This window comes from Salmo salar, chromosome ssa04 (assembly GCF_905237065.1).
Source record: "Salmo salar chromosome ssa04, Ssal_v3.1, whole genome shotgun sequence".
In the NCBI taxonomy this organism is placed as follows: domain Eukaryota; kingdom Metazoa; phylum Chordata; class Actinopteri; order Salmoniformes; family Salmonidae; genus Salmo; species Salmo salar.
Genome location: NC_059445.1, coordinates 7,287,486 through 7,306,944, shown reverse-complemented (window position 1 = coordinate 7,306,944; position 19,459 = coordinate 7,287,486). Strand labels below are relative to the sequence as shown.

The 19,459-nt window shown below is 41.1% G+C and overlaps 1 protein-coding gene across 1 annotated transcript; it reads left to right on the top strand.

Annotated features, from left to right (window-relative positions):
* The first annotated feature begins 2,002 nt into the window (after positions 1-2,002).
* On the top strand, positions 2,003-15,234 carry LOC106602157 (sodium/potassium-transporting ATPase subunit alpha-1). The gene is made up of 21 exons (XM_014194628.2): positions 2,003-2,284; positions 2,526-2,651; positions 4,898-4,957; positions 5,354-5,557; positions 5,680-5,793; positions 5,883-6,017; positions 6,110-6,227; positions 8,166-8,434; positions 8,583-9,026; positions 9,884-10,076; positions 10,191-10,366; positions 10,460-10,596; positions 10,753-10,903; positions 11,447-11,615; positions 11,712-11,866; positions 12,049-12,172; positions 12,535-12,680; positions 13,465-13,598; positions 13,743-13,844; positions 14,802-14,893; positions 15,100-15,234. Exons 1-21 carry the CDS (start codon positions 2,273-2,275, stop codon positions 15,126-15,128), a joined length of 3,090 nt encoding a protein of 1,029 aa, XP_014050103.1. The 5' UTR covers positions 2,003-2,272; the 3' UTR covers positions 15,129-15,234.
* The last annotated feature ends 4,225 nt before the right edge of the window (positions 15,235-19,459 follow it).

Here is a 19,459-nt window from a genome sequence, read left to right as displayed (position 1 = left end):
TGCAAATGGCTTTGAATTACACTGTCTTTCCAGGTATCATGAAATTAATTGCAGCTTTCAACTTTTTCAGGGTCACTTTTTCAGGGACATTCAGTAGTTGAGCATTCAACTTATTAATACTTATCTGTACAAAATATCATTGGTTAAATATCATTTGATTTAATTATGTACACCTGGGGCAATGGACATTCAGGAGATTGTAAATATACCGAATGTTCACATAGAAATGTATTGTGTAGCTCCAATGTGACTGTCAGATTGGAATAGTATAGGAGGTTGTGTGTGCTCTATTCATTCTATTTCTATCTTCAACATGTAGTTCCAGATACAGCCCTGCCGTTAGTTGAAACCAGCCAATCCAATAGTTTCAGAAAAGTAGTCACTTCCTGAGATCTGTATGTAACGTGAAGGATTTACACACATATCATTTCAGTAGCAGTACTACACCAACTTTACAATACGCGAGGTTACATCCTCAGGACTAATCTAAACATAAGATTATTTACACAAAGGACTGGAACATTGGAATCCGACAACAGTATCAGGATGCAACAATTTATTTTCATTTTCAGCATCACAAGACAGACATCTCCATAGGCCTACATCATTCCTATACATCTGTTCCAGAAGCTCTGTACAACTGTCCTACAAGACAGACTTCAACAGATGGCAATATCAGATTTCGCACAAACAAATATCACAAAGTTTATTCACGTTTCATTCACATACTCAGACAATAACAATGTGTTGTAACACTCATAGAGCGTGCCCAGGGAGAAGAAGAGCAGGTCAAGATGGAATATGGACGCCAACGCCTAAAAACACTACATTCACAATCATTCCTATTTCTCATACTTACTTCATTAAACCACCATCACCGCTCCCAAGGCACGCTGACCAGCACATCGTAAGGTGATCCCCCGAATGAAACAAACAGAAAGGCTTTAATACACAAGGCCACGTCAGGCCATCCTGATTAAATAAAAATCAATATGACCTTTTGTCTATATTCCCGGTTCTATGAAAAGGACAAAAAAAATGTGTTCCAATAAACATGGATCTGATCTGTTATTGGTCCTTATTTATTCATTCATGCAACAGTGGATCACCTCACTAAGGGAACATAGACATGCTCCCACAACCACAAACAGACAGAGGTTTACTAAACAGCCACCCACGGCCTTCCACTCTGTCTACCAAAAACACAACCTCTCTTTTTGCGTTTCAAGGGTACGCACTTCAAGAATCAATAGGTACATATGAAAATGGAAGTAGCAACCGCAGATTTTCCCTTCATCAGCTTTTCATGACATCACTCTGTATTCAGCTTCAAAGGAGAAGGTTTTGGTTCTATTCAACCAGTAAGTGACAAATACTGCAGAGAGAAAACCATGTTCTCTGTTTATTCATTGTCCTCATCCTTTACTGGTTGGGTTATTGTTAACATCTTTGTTTTTAGTGAGAGTTCTGTTAACTTATGAATACCTTTATTTCTTTATTTTATTTCACCTTTATTTTATCATGGAGTCAAACTGAGACCAATGTTTCTTTTACAGATGAGTCCTAAATGACAGAAACCAAAATATAAATACAAAATGCAAGCAGAAAGAAAAACACAGTCATAAAAAACAACCACATTCATCAGTATTCAGGTCCTCAATCAGCTTTCTGAATTGCCCTAGAGGCACCAACACATTAGAATTAAGAACATTTTGTAGACTGTTCGGATTGCTACTAAAAGATCTACATGTGGTAGGTGCTATAATGACCCATAGTTGGATCACTGGTTGTGTTATTTTAAACCCATTTGTTTATTGTGAGTACTGTCAACTTCCAACTACCTACACATGGTATTGTAGGTACTATAGTGGCAAATGGTTGGGTCACTGGTTGTGTTATTTTGAACCCATTTGTTTATTGTGAGTACCGTCAACTTCCGACAGGGATGCATCTTTATGGGGGTTCATGGTCAAAATGACCTAGCTGTACAGGTGAAGATTGGCACAGATCCAACTCCTTCTCCCCAACCCCTCCCATCCTCAGTCCCTTCTCCACACATCTGATTCATTCCTCCTGTGCACCTCCCCTTGGCTAGGTAAAGCATATAAATATTCAAAGCTCAGTTAGCTACCCAGGGAGCTCTTGGTTGCCTCGAGACGTGGAGAAAGAGGGAGAGAGACAGGTGTAGACGTGCAACAGGTGGAGTTTCTCAGGATAAGGAGGAAATAAATGATCTTCACAAAACCACTGGGATTGAGACAGCGGTGCAAGGATGGGGCTTGTAGTAAGTCTGCATTGGACTTTTGATTATCAGGATTTGAATTGACTTATTTTGTTTTGTTTTCATCTTAAAAAATATGTTATTTTACAGTTTATACTTAAATATTTAGCTCTATATTTCATGTTAATTCCTGCTTCTTAAGGGGATTTTATACATTTCTAAATTGAATTTCTATACCTGAATTGCAAAGAGGCACATTGATAGTTTACAGTTTCTCATCACTAACGTGTATTTTGACATACAGAAGGGGAAAGATGATTATAAACTGGCGGCGACCTCCGAGGACGATGGAAAGAAGAAGAGTGAAAAGCAGGTGAAGAAAGCGAAGGAAAAGACGGATATGGATGACCTGAAAAAGGAAGTTGACCTGGTGAGGAAAACTGATTATTTATTAATTTATTCATCTAATTTAGATGACATGGACAGTGCACATGAATCCATATGCAATTTGTTTAAAATATATACAATGACATAGCTTAAAAAATGTCTGTGTTTTCTATAAGAAAAGACAAAGGTACAGTACACTGTAACGAAAAAACGTTTTTTTCCCACATGAAAAAAGACAAGTTGACTATAGAATACTACAGTTCTAACTATAGAATTCTACAGTAAACTGTAGAATACTATACTATACACTGTAGTATCCCTCGATCACGTGTATTACTTACTGTAGAATGTTGTAATATACTGTAGAATGCTATAGTAAATATGACAGTATTATTGGGGGGTTTTAAACACTGTAGAAAATACTACAGTAATGTTCACAAAAACACAACAGTGTGCAAAAACACTACACTTATTTAACTTTATTAACTACAACAGTATTTTATTTGCATATACCCTGCCAATTCCATTCCCCCATATTGCATTGTGTGCCACCCATAAGTGAGAAATTATCCGTTCAGACTTCAATTCTACAAGTTAGGAAAATGCTTTCTTTTAGTATTTTTTTCAGTAGGTTTCCTGAAGGAGAAAACCTCCCCTTCTGTGTCAAAGATAATGAAACCAAAAAACTATAGTAAATAATATAGTAATGCAGTAATGTTATACGGTAATTTGGGCTGGGAAAGAATTGCTGTATTTCAAATGGTACTGTAATTCCATCGCACAGAATTCAGTACCATAGCATTTTTTTGGAGCTCCTAAAACCTTTTGACCACTAGTGGGTGCATGGTATTGTTGTTTCTGGCTCATTACCATATTTTGAGGCTTGCCTTGTGTAGTAACTTGACAAGGAATGCCCACACGCATTTCAATATTACTTTCCTTTACTTTCAACCCAATAACTAAAAGGTGTACAGCCAGGTACAAACGGTACAAAAATAGCAGAACTGTATAGCCCACTCAACCGCTGGTAGAATCACATTGCACAGATCTGACTCTTAGTGATGACATCATCAAAGGGGAAAGGTCACAGTCAATGCCAATAATAACCATGTAATTATTTATATAGTGTCCACACTATAACACCTTGTAAGAGGCTGTATTTGTTGCACCCGTTAGCGAGAATGTTGTACCAATTTAACTGGTGTGTGGTAGTACGGACGGAAGCCACTCCCCAACAATTTCAAATGTATAGTCTTAAACCTTTCATGGTTGACCATTTTGCGATGTCATTTTGGTCTGTTTTTCCCTGTAGTTGCTGACAGTTTGGAAGCCTTTGTTAAGGCCTCTAGAAGTGCAAATGATATGAAACACAAAATATTCATTGATATGCTGTAATGTGTAAGCACTACCTAACAGCTAACCTACTTGTACCAATCCCATGTCATGTAAAACACTGTGAAATACAAACCCCTTCTCCCCTCAATTAATTTCATTCATTCCAATTACAGTCAGTAGTGTTCACTTTTTTTAACACATTTCCAACTTTAACTGTATATATAACTGTAAAACAACACATTTCACTGAACCTGTCCAGTGTGTGACAATAAAATATTTTGTATTTTATTTTTAACAGTATAATAGAGTAAATTCTATGATATTTTACTGTCATTACACAGTACTTGCTTTGATACTTTATTCATATTACAGTAGGCAATATTAAATACAGTAACTTACCACTAGCTGCCTGTAAGTTACTGTAAAATCCACGGCAACCCCTTTACAGTGTAAACCTATTAATCTCTGTGGGCCGGAAAAGGTGCAGCACATAACCTATCAAGCCTGTATAAAGCTCTTTGGTTTCTAGATTTGCATTTGGGCACTCATTTGCATTTCCATTTACTTACTATTACTCTACAGTGAGTCTTGGGGGCAGTTCTAAAACCCCAATGTTTAAACTTGAGAGAAACAGTAACCTATCGTTGGAAACTGCTTTCTTACATGTAGCGAAATAGGAAACCGATATGTGCACTGTGCAGTACTTTTTCAGGGCAGAATGTAAAATTCCGTAATGGATTCAGTCATGAATCAGAGCGATTCCATCCATCATACAGAAACGAATGACTCTTCTATGGTTTAGATTCAAATCTATGCTGCATGACCTTGTCAAACATAGAATCAGTTCAAACTATTGGAGAAATGTGTTTCATCACTATATGTTCTGTTTAATTCTGCCAATGTGGAAAGATTAAAGAACAACCTAGTTCAACAAGCTCTCTCTCTCTGATTTAGGACGACCACAAGTTGACCTTGGATGAACTTAACAGGAAATACGGCACAGACTTAGCCAGGGTGAGTGAATATCTATGTGTGTTCATGTTTGTTCATGTGTGTTCATGTGTGCCTCTGTTTGTAACATTGACAACCAGTTGGATCAGTAGCTCCTAAGGATGAAAGCTGACTGTAATTTGGAAGAGCATTGAAGTCGTTGACGTTACGACACAATGTCGTAGCGTTGGTAGAACTTCCTCTGCCTTCTAAGTCACGATGACATCACTATCTAACACCGAATCGTAACATATGAAACATATCTATATCTTCCTAAAGTTTACACAGAGTTTGGAGTGAAATATATATTTTCAGATTGTGTGACATCCCTTTGCTTACTTTGTGCCTTGCTCTTTCCTCCTTCCCTCCCTCCTTTCCCTTCACTTTCCATTTTCCCTCTCTCCTTCTTCCCCCACCTAGGGTCTATCCTCAGTTCGGGCTAAGGAGATCCTTCTTCGCGATGGCCCAAACACCCTGACTCCTCCCCGCACTACCCCTGAGTGGGTGAAGTTCTGCAAGCAGCTCTTTGGCGGGTTCTGCATGCTGCTGTGGATCGGAGCTGTGCTCTGCTTCACAGCCCACATTATCCAGGTCACCTCAGAGGAAGAGCCGACCAATGCTAATGTGAGAATCATACAATCATAGAATTCAGAGATAATTTGAGAGGAAGCCTCCAGTGCCTGAAAGGCATTTCCTACTTAATGATAACGCAATATTCTCATAATCATTCTGCCTCTTCTTAACAGTTGTACCTGGGTCTTGTGCTCGCTGTTGTCGTCATTATCACCGGTTGTTTCTCCTACTACCAAGAGGCCAAGAGCTCAAAGATCATGGACTCCTTCAAAAACCTGGTCCCGCAGGTTAGACTTCTGCCTTTTCAAACACCTCTGAGAAGAACTCTATCATATAGTTACGTGTACGGATGTTAATCGTGTCATCTTCCTTGTAGCAAGCCCTGGTTGTCCGTGACGGTGAGAAGAAGAACATCAACACTGAAGAAGTGGTGGTTGGCGACATAGTGGAGGTGAAGGGAGGAGATAGGATACCAGCTGATTTGCGTATCATCTCTGCCAGCGGCTGCAAGGTGGATTCTTAAAAATACATTAAGTCATGTGTCACACTCGTAAATGTAATTCATTCGTTGTTGTATTGACACAATTCTCTTTCCCTACTCAGGTGGACAACTCCTCCCTCACTGGTGAATCTGAGCCCCAAACTCGTAGTCCCGATTTTAGCAATGACAACCCCCTGGAAACCAGGAACATCGCCTTCTTCTCTACCAACTGTGTTGAAGGTAAATACCTTCTGTAACTATCTGCAATTATTGAATAGTTCAAATTACTTGTATAAATGCGTTATTTTAGGAGGGGATTCAGACCGGAGTTAAAAGCGCGCATATTGAACTTTATTCATTTTTTATTCAGTGTTTATTTGTTTCTATTCTGTTTGTATTCTGCCATTGAACTTAAGCATGGGGGAAACGCCAGAAATGGAGGTGTGTCGGAGGTGTGTCTGACCTTGATTTAATACCCAAATAATTTCATCACCATTAATATGGTCGAGCAAACATGCCGGTTATAAATGGAAAAGCATCTATTTTATTTTTCCCCCGATAGAAGTAACAGCATTCTCCATGCACTGTAATTTATAAATTGATAAGAGCTAATTGATAAGAGCTAGGTAAATGAGTAATCCCCACAGTGAAGTATGAAATATGTGCCGTTATGCAGATTTTTTATTGTATGGCCTTATAACTTGCAGGGATTAAATTTGGAGACACACGCCAAATGGGATGACAAGGTAAAGAGTTGCGCCAAATGTAACCTTTGTGCCCTTTAGAATGCTCCAACGTTTCTTGTTTCTTTATTAGCCACTATCGTTTGGTGACTGTACATAATAACCACATATATTTAGTGTTCGTTCCCTTCACTACATTCGTATCATTCCATCACATCGTTTGATTTAGCCTATCTTTCTCTCGTTCATCTGTAAACGCTGTCACGTCTTTGTGTCTGTGGCTGAGGGTCAACTAATAGTTTATACTATTTCATGAAGGCCAAATACAAATTGTAGTAAAAATAAATCGGGGCCATATTGGCTTGTTAAATCATTATGGAGCTCAAACCGATACATTGATCTTGACGCACAGCGCAACACTTTGCACAGTTCCATGATCAGTGCGGGCAATTAGGGTATGTTTATGATATCATACTATTTTATACTATTCTCCATGTTATAATTATAAAACTATTATTGGCTAGACTACTTTCAATGTTACCATTGATTAACTGAATGTGGCAACATTCAAAATGAATCAAAACACCTTTATTTGTGCATAAAGGCTTTATTTCCCCATGAAGTAGGATTCATGATTATTCCCTAAACATAAATAAGGTGCAAAATCAGTGTTTTAAAATTTACCCATGGGTTCTTAAACAGCCTTGAAAACGCATATTGGTCTCTATCGTTCTATATTCTCAACACATTCTCTACAATCAAGTCTTGTTGCGATCAAATTTAAATTTAAGGTACACAGTATTTAAAGAGATTACTTTAGATAAATTAACAGAAAAACGAATTAAACAAAAACTTCTTGATTGAATTGGTAGGCCACCAAGTGGTGTGTTTTCTGAGGTTTAATTACATGTATTCAGTGCTCGCAAGGAAACCTTGTTAAGCACCTCCATAAAGTCTGAATACCAACTACTGAGAAGTGGGTAGGAAAGGGTGGCATAGGAAAAGTGTTAAATTGTCTGAATTGCCTCTTTGTGATTCTAAACAAGGAATCATCAAATCATCAATTTTTTTTCTTGAGCAGATGGTCAGGGGGCCGGAACATAATTGGCTGCAAGAAGCCCAAACAGATATCATATTTGACTAAAACATCGTAATTTCAAACCTTGCTTACATTTGTATATGATCACGTGTCCCTCTATTTTGTGTGGAAATACTTGTGAACATATTTCCCAAATTAAAATCACCTGGAGCTGATTTCCTGGAGTTTAAATTTTAGTTTTAAATCCAACAATGAAAATGCGCCCCCCCCCCAAAAAAAAATATTATTATAATGTATTTTTCTATATTATTTTAATAATTTTGTTACATATATTTTGTTTCTGCTCAGAAATCATGGGGAGACAAAATAAAACCACCCGCGTTCCAAATTCGGCGCACGGGCCGCTAGTTGGAGAACCCTGTTCTAAACCATATTCTCAATTTTTGCCCCTTCCAGGAACTGCCAGAGGTATCGTCATCAACACTGGGGACCACACTATCATGGGTCGTATCGCCGCCTTGGCTATGAGTCTGGAAAGTGGGCAGACGCCTCTCGGAATTGAAATTGACCACTTCATCGAAATCATCACCGGTGTGTCCGTCTTCTTCGGTGTGACTTTCTTAATCCTCTCCGTCATTCTGGGCTATGGTTGGCTGCCATCCATCATCTTCCTCATTGGAATCATTGTCGCTAATGTGCCAGAGGGTCTTCTGGCTACTGTAACTGTGAGTGCTGATGAAAAGTCATGTTTAACAAAAACGTTATAAAAAAATATATAAACAATTTGACAAAATATGTTTTTTGTTCTAACAACAAAACATATTTTGTCTAATTTTCAATTTTTTAACCCTCTGCTATGGATTTCCATCTAAGGTGTGTCTAACTCTGACTGCCAAGCGTATGGCCAAGAAGAACTGCCTGGTGAAGAATCTGGAAGCTGTGGAGACCCTGGGGTCCACCTCCACAATCTGCTCCGACAAGACTGGCACCCTGACCCAGAACAGAATGACTGTGGCTCACATGTGGTTCGACAACCAGATCCATGACGCTGACACCACAGAGAACCAGAGTGGTACCTCTTTCGACAAAAGCTCTGCCACCTGGGCTGCCCTGGCTAGAGTCGCTGGCCTGTGCAACCGAGCTGTCTTCCTGGCAGAACAGAACAACGTACCTATCCTCAAGAGAGATGTGAGTGGTGATGCCTCAGAGACTGCCCTGCTAAAGTGTATCGAGCTGTGCTGTGGGTCTGTCAAAGACATGAGAGAAAAGTACAGCAAAGTCGTTGAGATCCCCTTCAACTCCACCAACAAATACCAGGTAACCACGTGGGCTCTTTATACATAGTATCTGGTCAATCAAATCGAGCTTTATTTACACAGCAAATTTCAGACATGAAATGCAACACAATGTGCTTCACAGGAAAAAAACTATGGAAAAAAAACTATGGAAGTAAAAACTGAAATATTTACTACACAAATCCAACATAAGTGGATTAAAAAAAACATAATAACATCCAAAACTGAAAAACTGAACAAGTAAAATCCGTGGGTTGACAATGGGTTAAACTGAAATCTAAATGATGGTGTGATGGACTTAAAATCATGGATGGCTTTTCTCAATCAGCTTGTAACTGCCACTGGGTATCTACATCCAGTCAGCTTGTAACTCCTACTGGGTATCTACATCCAGTCAGCTTGTAACTCCTACTGGGTATCTACATCCAGTCAGCTTGTAACTCCTACTGGGTATCTACATCCAGTCAGCTTGTAACTCCTACTGGGTATCTACATCCAGTCAGCTTGTAACTCCTACTGGGTATCTACATCCAGTCAGCTTGTAACTCCTACTGGGTATCTACATCCAGTCAGTTTGTAACTCCTACTGGGTATCTACATCCAGTCAGCGTGTAACTGCCACTGGGTATCTACATCCAGTCAGCTTGTAACTGCCACTGGGTATCTACATCCAGTCAGTTTGTAACTGCTACTGGGTATCTACATCCAGTCAGTTTGTAACTGCCACTGGGTATCTACATCCAGTCAGCTTGTAACTGCCACTGGGTACCTACATCCAATAAGTAGCTGTAACTTTACTTTACCATGCTCACTGGTAACCTGCTAAGTTATTTAAAATAAAGTAAACCCTCTTCATTGTGTCATCTCATCTTCCACTAGCTCTCCATTCATGAGAACAACACGGCCGGCGAGTCCAATCATCTGCTGGTGATGAAGGGAGCCCCTGAGAGGATCCTGGACAGCTGCTCCACCATCTTGCTCCAAGGCAAAGAACATCCTCTGGATGACGAGATAAAGGAATCATTTCAGAAAGCCTACGAAGCGCTAGGAGGACTGGGAGAGAGAGTGCTGGGTAAGAGGGCACACCAACATGGAAACATATTCATTCAAAGGTTTGGGAGCTAATGTACAATCTTGAACATGCAGAATTTGTTCTAGGTTGTTTCTGCCTCTGCGTCCTTTCCAGGTTTCTGCCATTTCCAGCTCCCTGATGACCAGTTTCCAGAAGGCTTTGACTTTGACTGTGAAGATGTGAACTTTCCCACTGAGAATCTGTGCTTCGTTGGCCTCATGTCCATGATTGACCCTCCCCGTGCTGCTGTGCCTGATGCTGTGAGCAAGTGCAGGTGTGCTGGAATCAAGGTATGGCAATATCATAGTAAACTCAAGACTCTTCGGCCATCACACATAGCAGCCACTGTGAACAGGCCACTCAACTTCCCGTCCTACCCTTAGGTTATCATGGTCACTGGAGATCATCCCATCACTGCAAAGGCCATTGCCAAGGGTGTGGGCATCATCTCTGAGGGAAACGAGACTGTTGAGGAAATTGCTGCTCGTCTGAAAATCCCAGTTTCTGAGGTCAACCCAAGGTATGTTGAAGTTTGTTTGGGAACATTTCAGTGTATGTCATCACACTGTCTACACTTAAAGAGGAGTGACAGAAACCTATATTTTGCCGTTTTGTGAAAAATACAATCCAGTTATATTTAGCATATATTTTTACTTTCCGTCTTTGTGCCATGCAGAGATGCCAAGGCCCGTGTTGTCCACGGTGGAGAGCTGAAGGACATGACCGCCGAAGAGTTGGATGACATCCTGAAGTATCACACTGAGATTGTGTTTGCCAGAACTTCTCCTCAGCAGAAGCTGATTATTGTGGAGGGTTGCCAGCGTCAGGTACTATTTAGTTAATGAATCCATGCTTATGAGTCAGTCAGGATCATTGCATCCTTCGTTGCTAAGATCTTTAAGGAGAGTGCACAGTTATGAACTTGAAAGTTATTAATAAACCATTATTAGGTACATTTGGGCAGTCTTATACAACATTTTTAACAGAAATGCAATGGTTCATTGGATCAGTCTAAAATGTTACACATACACTGCTGCCATCTAGGCGCCAAAATCTAAATTGTGCCTGTGCTGGAATAATACATTATGGCCTTTCTCTTCCATTTAAAAGATGATGGTACAAAAAAATACAAAAGAACGCATGTTTTTTTTCTTTGTATTATCTTTTACCAGATCTAATGTGTTGTTTTCTCCTACATTCATTTCACATTTCCACATACTTCAAAGTGTTTCCTTTCAAATGGTATCAAGAATATGCATATCCTTGCTTCCGGTCCTGAGCTACAGGCAGTTAGATTGGGGTATGTCATTTGAGGTGAACATTTTAAAAAGGGTCTGATCCTACTAAACACCTCTCTTACTTATCCACAGGGGGCCATTGTGGCTGTGACAGGTGACGGTGTGAACGATTCCCCTGCTCTGAGGAAGGCTGACATCGGTGTTGCTATGGGTATCGCTGGATCTGACGTCTCCAAGCAGGCTGCAGACATGATCCTCCTGGATGACAACTTTGCCTCCATCGTGACTGGTGTTGAAGAGGGTATGAGGAGCTCTGCCGATGATTATCAATCTGCTGTGTCTTTCCATCCTTCTGTCATCACCCTGACTATCCCTTCCATCCTCTATTTCCCCCCAGGCCGTCTGATCTTTGACAACTTGAAAAAGTCCATCACCTACACCTTGTCAAGTAAAATTCCAGAGATGACCCCCTTCCTCTTCTTGCTCCTCGCCAACATTCCACTGGCCCTAGGGACCGTCACCATCCTCTGCATCGACCTGGGAACTGACATGGTGGGTCTTTCAGATGGGGATATTCCTCCTTAGTGAACAATCTGATCATGTGTTCTGGTGCATCACCACGAACAATGTCCGTGATCATTTCAGAGGTTTTTCAGAAGATATTTTTACAAACATCGAAGTGACCAACGATATGTTTCTAATTCGGGTGATCTTTTCCCATCGTTACCTTCAAGATCCCCGCTATCTCCCTGGCCTATGAACAAGCTGAGAACGACATCATGAAGAGACAGCCACGGAACCCCAAAACAGACCGACTGGTGAACGAGAGACTCATTAGTGTGGCCTATGGTCAATTTGGTAAGGCTTCTGTTTTGCCTTCCCTCATAGCAGGTCTTTTTGAGTTGTATGTTGACCAGTCTGTTTCATAGCACATTTACAATCTGATCAATGTCTCTTCACTGACAAAATACTTGGTCACACTTTATTAGGATAGTCCATCTGTATTATCAACAAAACATCATACTATCAACAGACTATCAGTTGATTAGCAACTGCTTGCCATGGTTAGGATAAGGTAAAGTTATGGTTAGGACTAGGGTTAGTAGATAGTTAGTTGAAATGTTACTGATGTTAGTCTGTAGATAGTCCATCTGTGGATGCTCTACAGACTATCCAAATAAAGTGTTATCAAATGCTCTCCTCCTTTTTCCTCTTCACAGGAGTGATGCTGGCCGCAGCCGGCTTCTTCACATACTTTGTAATCATGGCTGAGAACGGGTTCTATCCCATGGATCTGCTAGGAATCCGTTTGGACTGGGAAAACCAGTATATCAACGACTTGGAGGACAGCTACGGCCAGCAGTGGGTGAGTACACAAACGCTGCTCTGCCTTTTTGCTGTCACTTTACTAACGGATTCATAGAAATAGAATGAATAGAAAGGGCATCTCCATTCAAGTCAATGATGGCATAACGGATGGGCTGGCATGAGTTTACCAGTCAAATTGCCAGGTTTATAGCTCCTAGCCTGTTCTATTCATTATATTTCTATGAAGGGATTAGCATTGGCCTTGTTTTGAGTACCTTCTTGTGTGATGAGTTCTCCATTTTAACTTTTTCAGTCTCTCTCCCATTTTTTTTATTTTGTTCATTCCAGTAAGTTTATTCCATCAGGAAATTCAAGAAAACTAAATAAATCAATAAACGTGATATAGTATAACAAAAAGTTTGGAAGTCATGGCTGGGATTATGGATCAGGGTTGTTGCACAGTTTGCATTTCGGATAGTCAGTGGACGAATAGTCACTGCCAGAGAGACAGGTCTGTAGCCTCGGCACTGCACCTCACAACCCCCAACGTCCTCTCCGTGCTTTGGGCTTCGCAGACAGCTGGCTACTATTCCTCCATCTGTGCACTTGTGGATGCCACTGCTGTCGCTGGCTCACATTCTCACCACACATTTAGTAACATTGTAATTAACATGTTCCCCCTTCTCCCCTCTGTTTCCCTATCTACCCACATCTCTTCCCCTCTCTCTCGCTCTCTTGCTCTCTCTCTCTTGCTCGGTCTCTCTCTCTCTCTCCCTCTCTCTCTCTCTCTCTCTCACCTCTCTCTTTCTCCCCATCTCTCTCTCTCTCCCCTTATCCTTCAGACATATGAGAGCAGAAAGATTATTGAGTTCACCTGCCACACAGCGTACTTCGCCGCTGTCGTGATTGCTCAGTGGGCCGTTTTGATCGTCTGTAAGACCAGGAAGAACTCCTTCTTTCAGCAGGGACTAATGAAGTAAGTACACACATCGATCTCCGTGGTCTGGGTCCTAAGACACACACACGCACACGGTCATACAGCCCTGCGACTCACTTCAAAAATCAATATCCACCCTGTTGGTTTTAAATCCATGAAAATAAATTTTTCCTCCCACGTCAGGAACCGTGTTCTCATCTTCGGACTTTGTTCGGAATCCGCCCTGGCTCTCTTCCTGTCCTACTGTCCTGGAATGGACATTGCCATCAGAATGTATCCACTCAAGTGAGCAATAGACCCTTCAGATTATCTTATGCTCTTCTGTATACCAACTTGGAACAAAGGTCACCCTCTTTTTAAAAAGATGAGTGGTAAAATGGGTGGATATTATAAAGGGCGGAAACTACTGCGGTCTCACAGGATCAGTTAGGGCTCACTAGCTAGCTGAAGTGTAATGGGCTTTGCTGCCCAACCAAGAGAGAAAACACAGCACCAGTGTAATGGGGTTTACTGCCCAACCAAGAGAGAAAACACAGCTCCAGTGTAATGGGGTTTACTGCCCAACCAAGAGAGAAAACGCAGCTCCAGTGTAATGGGCTTTGCTGCCCAACCAAGAGAGAAAACACAGCTCCAGTGTAATGATGTTTACTACCTAACCAAGAGAGAAAACGCAGCTCCAGTGTAATGGGGTTTACTACCCAACCAAGAGAGAAAACGCAGCTCCAGTGTAATGGGGTTTACTACCCAACCAAGAGAGAAAATGCAGCTCCAGTGTAATGGGGTTTACTGCCCAACCAAGAGAGAAAACGCAGCTCCAGTGTAATGGGGTTTACTACCCAACCAAGAGAGAAAATGCAGCTCCAGTGTAATGGGGTTTACTACCCAACCAAGAGAGAAAACACAGCTCCAGTGTTTATTTTACTAGGCAAGTCAGTTAAGAACAAATTCTTATTTACAATGACAGCCTAGGAACAGTGGGTTGTTCAGGGGCAGAATGACAGATATTTACCTTATCAGCTCAGGGATTCGATTTAGCAACCTTTCGGTTACTGACCCAACGCTCTAACCACTAGGCTACCTGCCGCCCCAATGGGGTTTACTGCCCAATCAAGAGAGAAAATGCAGTTCCCAGATTTACGCTCAATTTATTCTTTTTTTTATTCTCCTTCCCTCTTTCCACTTGTCTTTCATTCACTTTTACCTCAAATCTTTTATTTTCTATTTCCTTGTCTTTTTCCTCAGGCCTTTCTGGTGGGTATGTGCATTTCCCTACACCCTGCTCATCTTCATCTATGATGAGGTTAGAAAATACATCATGCGACGGAGCCCAGGAGGTAAGTGCTCAGGGACTAGCCGACAACAAGTTTTTAAGTTAACGCCGACAATTGGCCGTCACTGTCAATTATTGTACAATAACATGACAATGACATGTAGGATTGGGAGTGCGGGATTATATAATTTGTCTCATGGAGATTTGCAGTGTGGCAAGATGAAATCGAACTAATTTGTTTCTTCTCTCGGGAATTGTCTCTTCTTTCAGGTTGGGTGTACCAAGAGACATACTATTGAGACAAAGAGGCTGTCCCAGAATCACTCAATGTCACTCTGCTGCAGTATTGCCTTATAATGTAATCGTTCATTTTTACAATGATATTAAACCCATTTGCCTTTGATAGACAATTCTCAGACCTTTCTTGATAGTTCATTCCTGTAGCTCTTTAAGAGTCTCGGTTGCACTTTACTATTCATCTTTATGGAGTCAGATTGCATAGTCTTATTACGGGGTATCATCAAACATGAAAGAGCAGCATCACACATCCAATACCCGATCACCCTAAAAAACTTTGGAGATCTCATTCCAGATCCAACATGGATCGATCTGAAATGAGCAGCAAAAACAACAGGTCACAATGTCAACAGTAGCCTATACCTGGGAAATGTGTTTAGGCCTACCTTTACTTGTAAATGAAGTCCATTCGTCTGTCCTTACATTAGAAAACGTTTCAATCAAATCATTCTGTATTTTGTTTGATGTAGGCCTATCCGAAGACACGGTGGAAGTGTCTGGGTTCATCATTACTCCTAAATGCTTACTCTTTTTTTCCTAAGCATGTCTTTCTTCAAAATGTCACTGATTTCCTTTAGGCTACCTAAACATGAGAATAACTGTTAATTAGCCTATACGAACTTGTAAAATGTAGTCAGTGTGTGTGAAACAAACGGTGAAAAAGAGTGTCACCATGTGGTGGTCTCTGATAAAGGTGCTGGTTTAGATTGTAGGTGCAACTGTCCCAGCGTCCCGGTTAGAGGACGGAAATGACCAGTAGTTTCACGTTTTTAATGTCACATGCACAAGTACATTAAAATGCCTTTCTTTCAAGCTCTAACCCCAGCAATGCAGTAATCAATAACAATGTAATACTAAAAATAACAAGGTAGAACAAAAACACACAAGATATAAAAAGAAGAAGAAAGAACACAAAGTAAGTAAGCATACTATATACAGGGTCAGTTCCAGTACCATATGCGTAGGGATACTGGATCAATAGAGACAGATACACAGTTCACACGTTTATTACTACACTAAAGACACACACACACACATCAGCCAGGAAGTGGACTAGTGAAAGTCTAAGTGATAGTTGTTTCAAGAACAGAGAGAGAAATACACAAATCAAATAAAAAAAAAAAATTATTTGTCACATGCTTTGTAAACAACAGGTGTAGACTAACAGTGAAACGCTTACTTAGGGGCCCTTCCAAACAATGCAGAGAGAAAAATAGAGAAATAATAGAAAAACAATACTACCAGAATAAATACACAATGAGTTGGGGGATATGAGGTAATTGAGGTAGATATGTACATATAGGTAGGGATAAAGTGACTAGGCAACAGGATAGATCATAAACAGTAACAGCAGCATATGTGATAAGTCAAAAGAGTTCAAAAGGCTCAATACAGAGAGTAGGACAGGATAGGGTATTACAATGTGTTATATAGCAGTAAGGCTATAGCAACACAGTGCTATGGTAGCAAATAGCAGGAATGTAGAAAATGGAAGGTAATGGCGTAAACATGTAGCACTAAGTAATTAGCAAAGGCCTAACAGGCTAAGCATAGTACAGTTTGTAAACACACTATGTACAGGGGGCTAGGCTAACCTAACACACAATAGGAACCAGGCAGACTAGCATAGGCATCAGCTGTTAGAATACTAGGCTAATATGTCAAAGGCTATGGGTTACTGTACACAGTACAGCTAATAGCATTGGTTAGTAGGGATAGCATAACATACAGCACAGTAGTGTAAACAATAGTATCTAGAAGTAGCATGCTAAGCTACCGATGCTAAGCTAGCATGTAAACAACAGTACGGCCATGGGGGCAGCCATCTTGGGTTGCATAACACAAACACGGCGGCCATCTTAAGGCCTTAGCAAACAATGGACCAAGGCTGTACTCCCTGGCTGAAGCACACAGGACTGGATAAATGGACTATGCAACATGATATACTACACCAGGACTTGACAAAAAGACATAAACATCGAAGGTGGATATAGAAATGTAGTTACATAGTTATACACACTGGGCATAAGTTCTAGCAGAAGATCCCTGACTCGGCAAAGTCCACAGTAAGGTTGAGCAAGGTTCATGAGGGAGAGGTCCACCGGTGACACCCTCTCTGTTGGTGCAGCCAGGAGGTTTGTCAACTTGCTTGCCCTCTCAGAAGGTGCCATCAGGCGTCCACCCTCTTAGCAACCGCCCCTAGTAACCAAACAGAGTGGTCAGGGGTGGTGGCGTGAACAGACAGTTTATAACCTGGGGTAACCTCTGATGGGGCTGGAGAGTCTCAAAGTGTGTGCCTCTATCTCCCAAGGTCAGAGAAAGCGTTTGCGAGAGAGTTTTGTACAATCTGTGCCCACATATCGTCTCCTGGCCTGTCCAAAAACTGGAAGAATTATAGTCTAAACAGAGGTGCTGTCCGTGTAGCACAACAGAGTTAAACTGCCCAGAGGCGCTGTCCATTCAGCAGTGCTGAATCCTGGCCTCGGCCTAAGCTACAGAATATATGGAGACTGTTTAGTACCAAAAATTAAATATATATAAATAATAATAATTATGTTTCCTGATCTTTCTTATCTCTCAGATATATAGCCCTACAATGGAGGTGTCATAATAACCCATTAAACCTAGCGGTCAAACAGGGAAATGGTTCCAAACTTTTTTTCCAAAAAGATTTGGCATGGATCCTCAGATCCTCAAAAGGTTCTACAGCTGCAACATCGAGAGCATCCTAACTGGTTGCATCACTGCCTGGTACGGCAATTGCTCAGCCTCCGACCGCAAGGCACTTCAGAGCGTAGTGCGTACGGCCCAGTACATCACTGGGGCAAAGCTGCCTGCCATCCAGGACCTCTACACCAGGCGGTGTCAGAGGAAGGCCCTAAAAATGGTCAAAGACCCCAGCCACCCTAGTCATAGACTGTTCTCTCTACTACCGCATGGCAAGCGGTACCAGAGTGCCAAGTCTAGGACAAAAGGCTTCGCAACAGTTTTTACCCCCAAGCCATAAGACTCTTGAACAGGTAATCAAATGGCTACCTGGTCTATTTGCATTGTGTGCCCCCCCCCCCAAACCCTCTTTTTACGCTGCTGCTACTCTGTTTTTCATATATGCATAGTCACTTTAACTATACATTCATGTACATACTACCTCAATTGGCCCGACCAACCAGTGCCTCCGCACATTGGCTGACCGGGCTATCCGCATTGTGTCCCACCACCTACCACATGCCAACCCCTCTTTTACGCTACTGCTACTCTCTGTTCATCATATATGCATAGTCACTTTAACCATATCTACATTTACATACTACCTCAATCAGCCCGTCTAACCGGTGCCTGTATGTAGCCTCGCTACTGTTATAGCCTCGCTACTCTATATAGCATCGCTACTGTTATTTTTCACTTTCTGTTAACTGTTGTTTTTATTTCTTTACTTATCTATTGTTCACCTAATACTTTTTTTGTACTCTTAGTTAGAGCCTGTAAGTAAGCATTTCACTGTAAGGTCTACACCTGTTGTATTCGGCGCACGTGGCAAATAAACTTTGATTTGATTTGATGTGTCTGTATATTGTTTATTTTATGCCACTTATCGGTTGTAACTGTTGATCGCTAGGGTCATTGTCCTGCTGGAAGGTGAACCTCCATCCCAGTCTCAAATCTCTAGAAGACTGAAACAGGTATCGCTCAAGAATTTCCATGTATTTAGCGCCATCCATCATTCCTTCAAATTCTGACCAGTTTCCCAGTCCCTGCTAATGAAAAACATGATGGTGTTCTCTGGGTGATGAGAGGTGTTGGGTTTGCGCCAGACATAGCGTTTTCCTAAAAAAGCCAATCAGAGAAGGGGGTTCAGGTACCGTCCAGTAGCATTGCACTCCCTCCCTCCTGGCTAGCTCGCCAAATGTTGGTTCCATTTTTCTGTGTTCCTTATTTGTTAAGTAAATTAAACAGAGCAGAGAAAAACGGAATCAAAACTCATCAAGAATATATGAATTGAACCATATTGCAGTATTATATTGTGATTCACAGTAGCACCATTATGTATTGTGATTTACTGATATGTATGCATTGAATTATTCTACACTTTCTCTGTCCTTGTGTGGTAACTGCACATGACAGCTTGGTTGTAACCAGCAGTGCAACCTTGTAGCCTTGTCCATCTTCTTAAAGCAGGAAAAGAGAGAGCCGTAAAAGGACATCTTCTGCAACATCAACTGTATCAACCTACCATATTATTTCACACTAGGCTTTATTACTAAAAGCTACAGATTTAAAAGGATTAAAAAGATACCTGTTTAATATGGATTAAAGGAGAGCAATGAGACCTGAG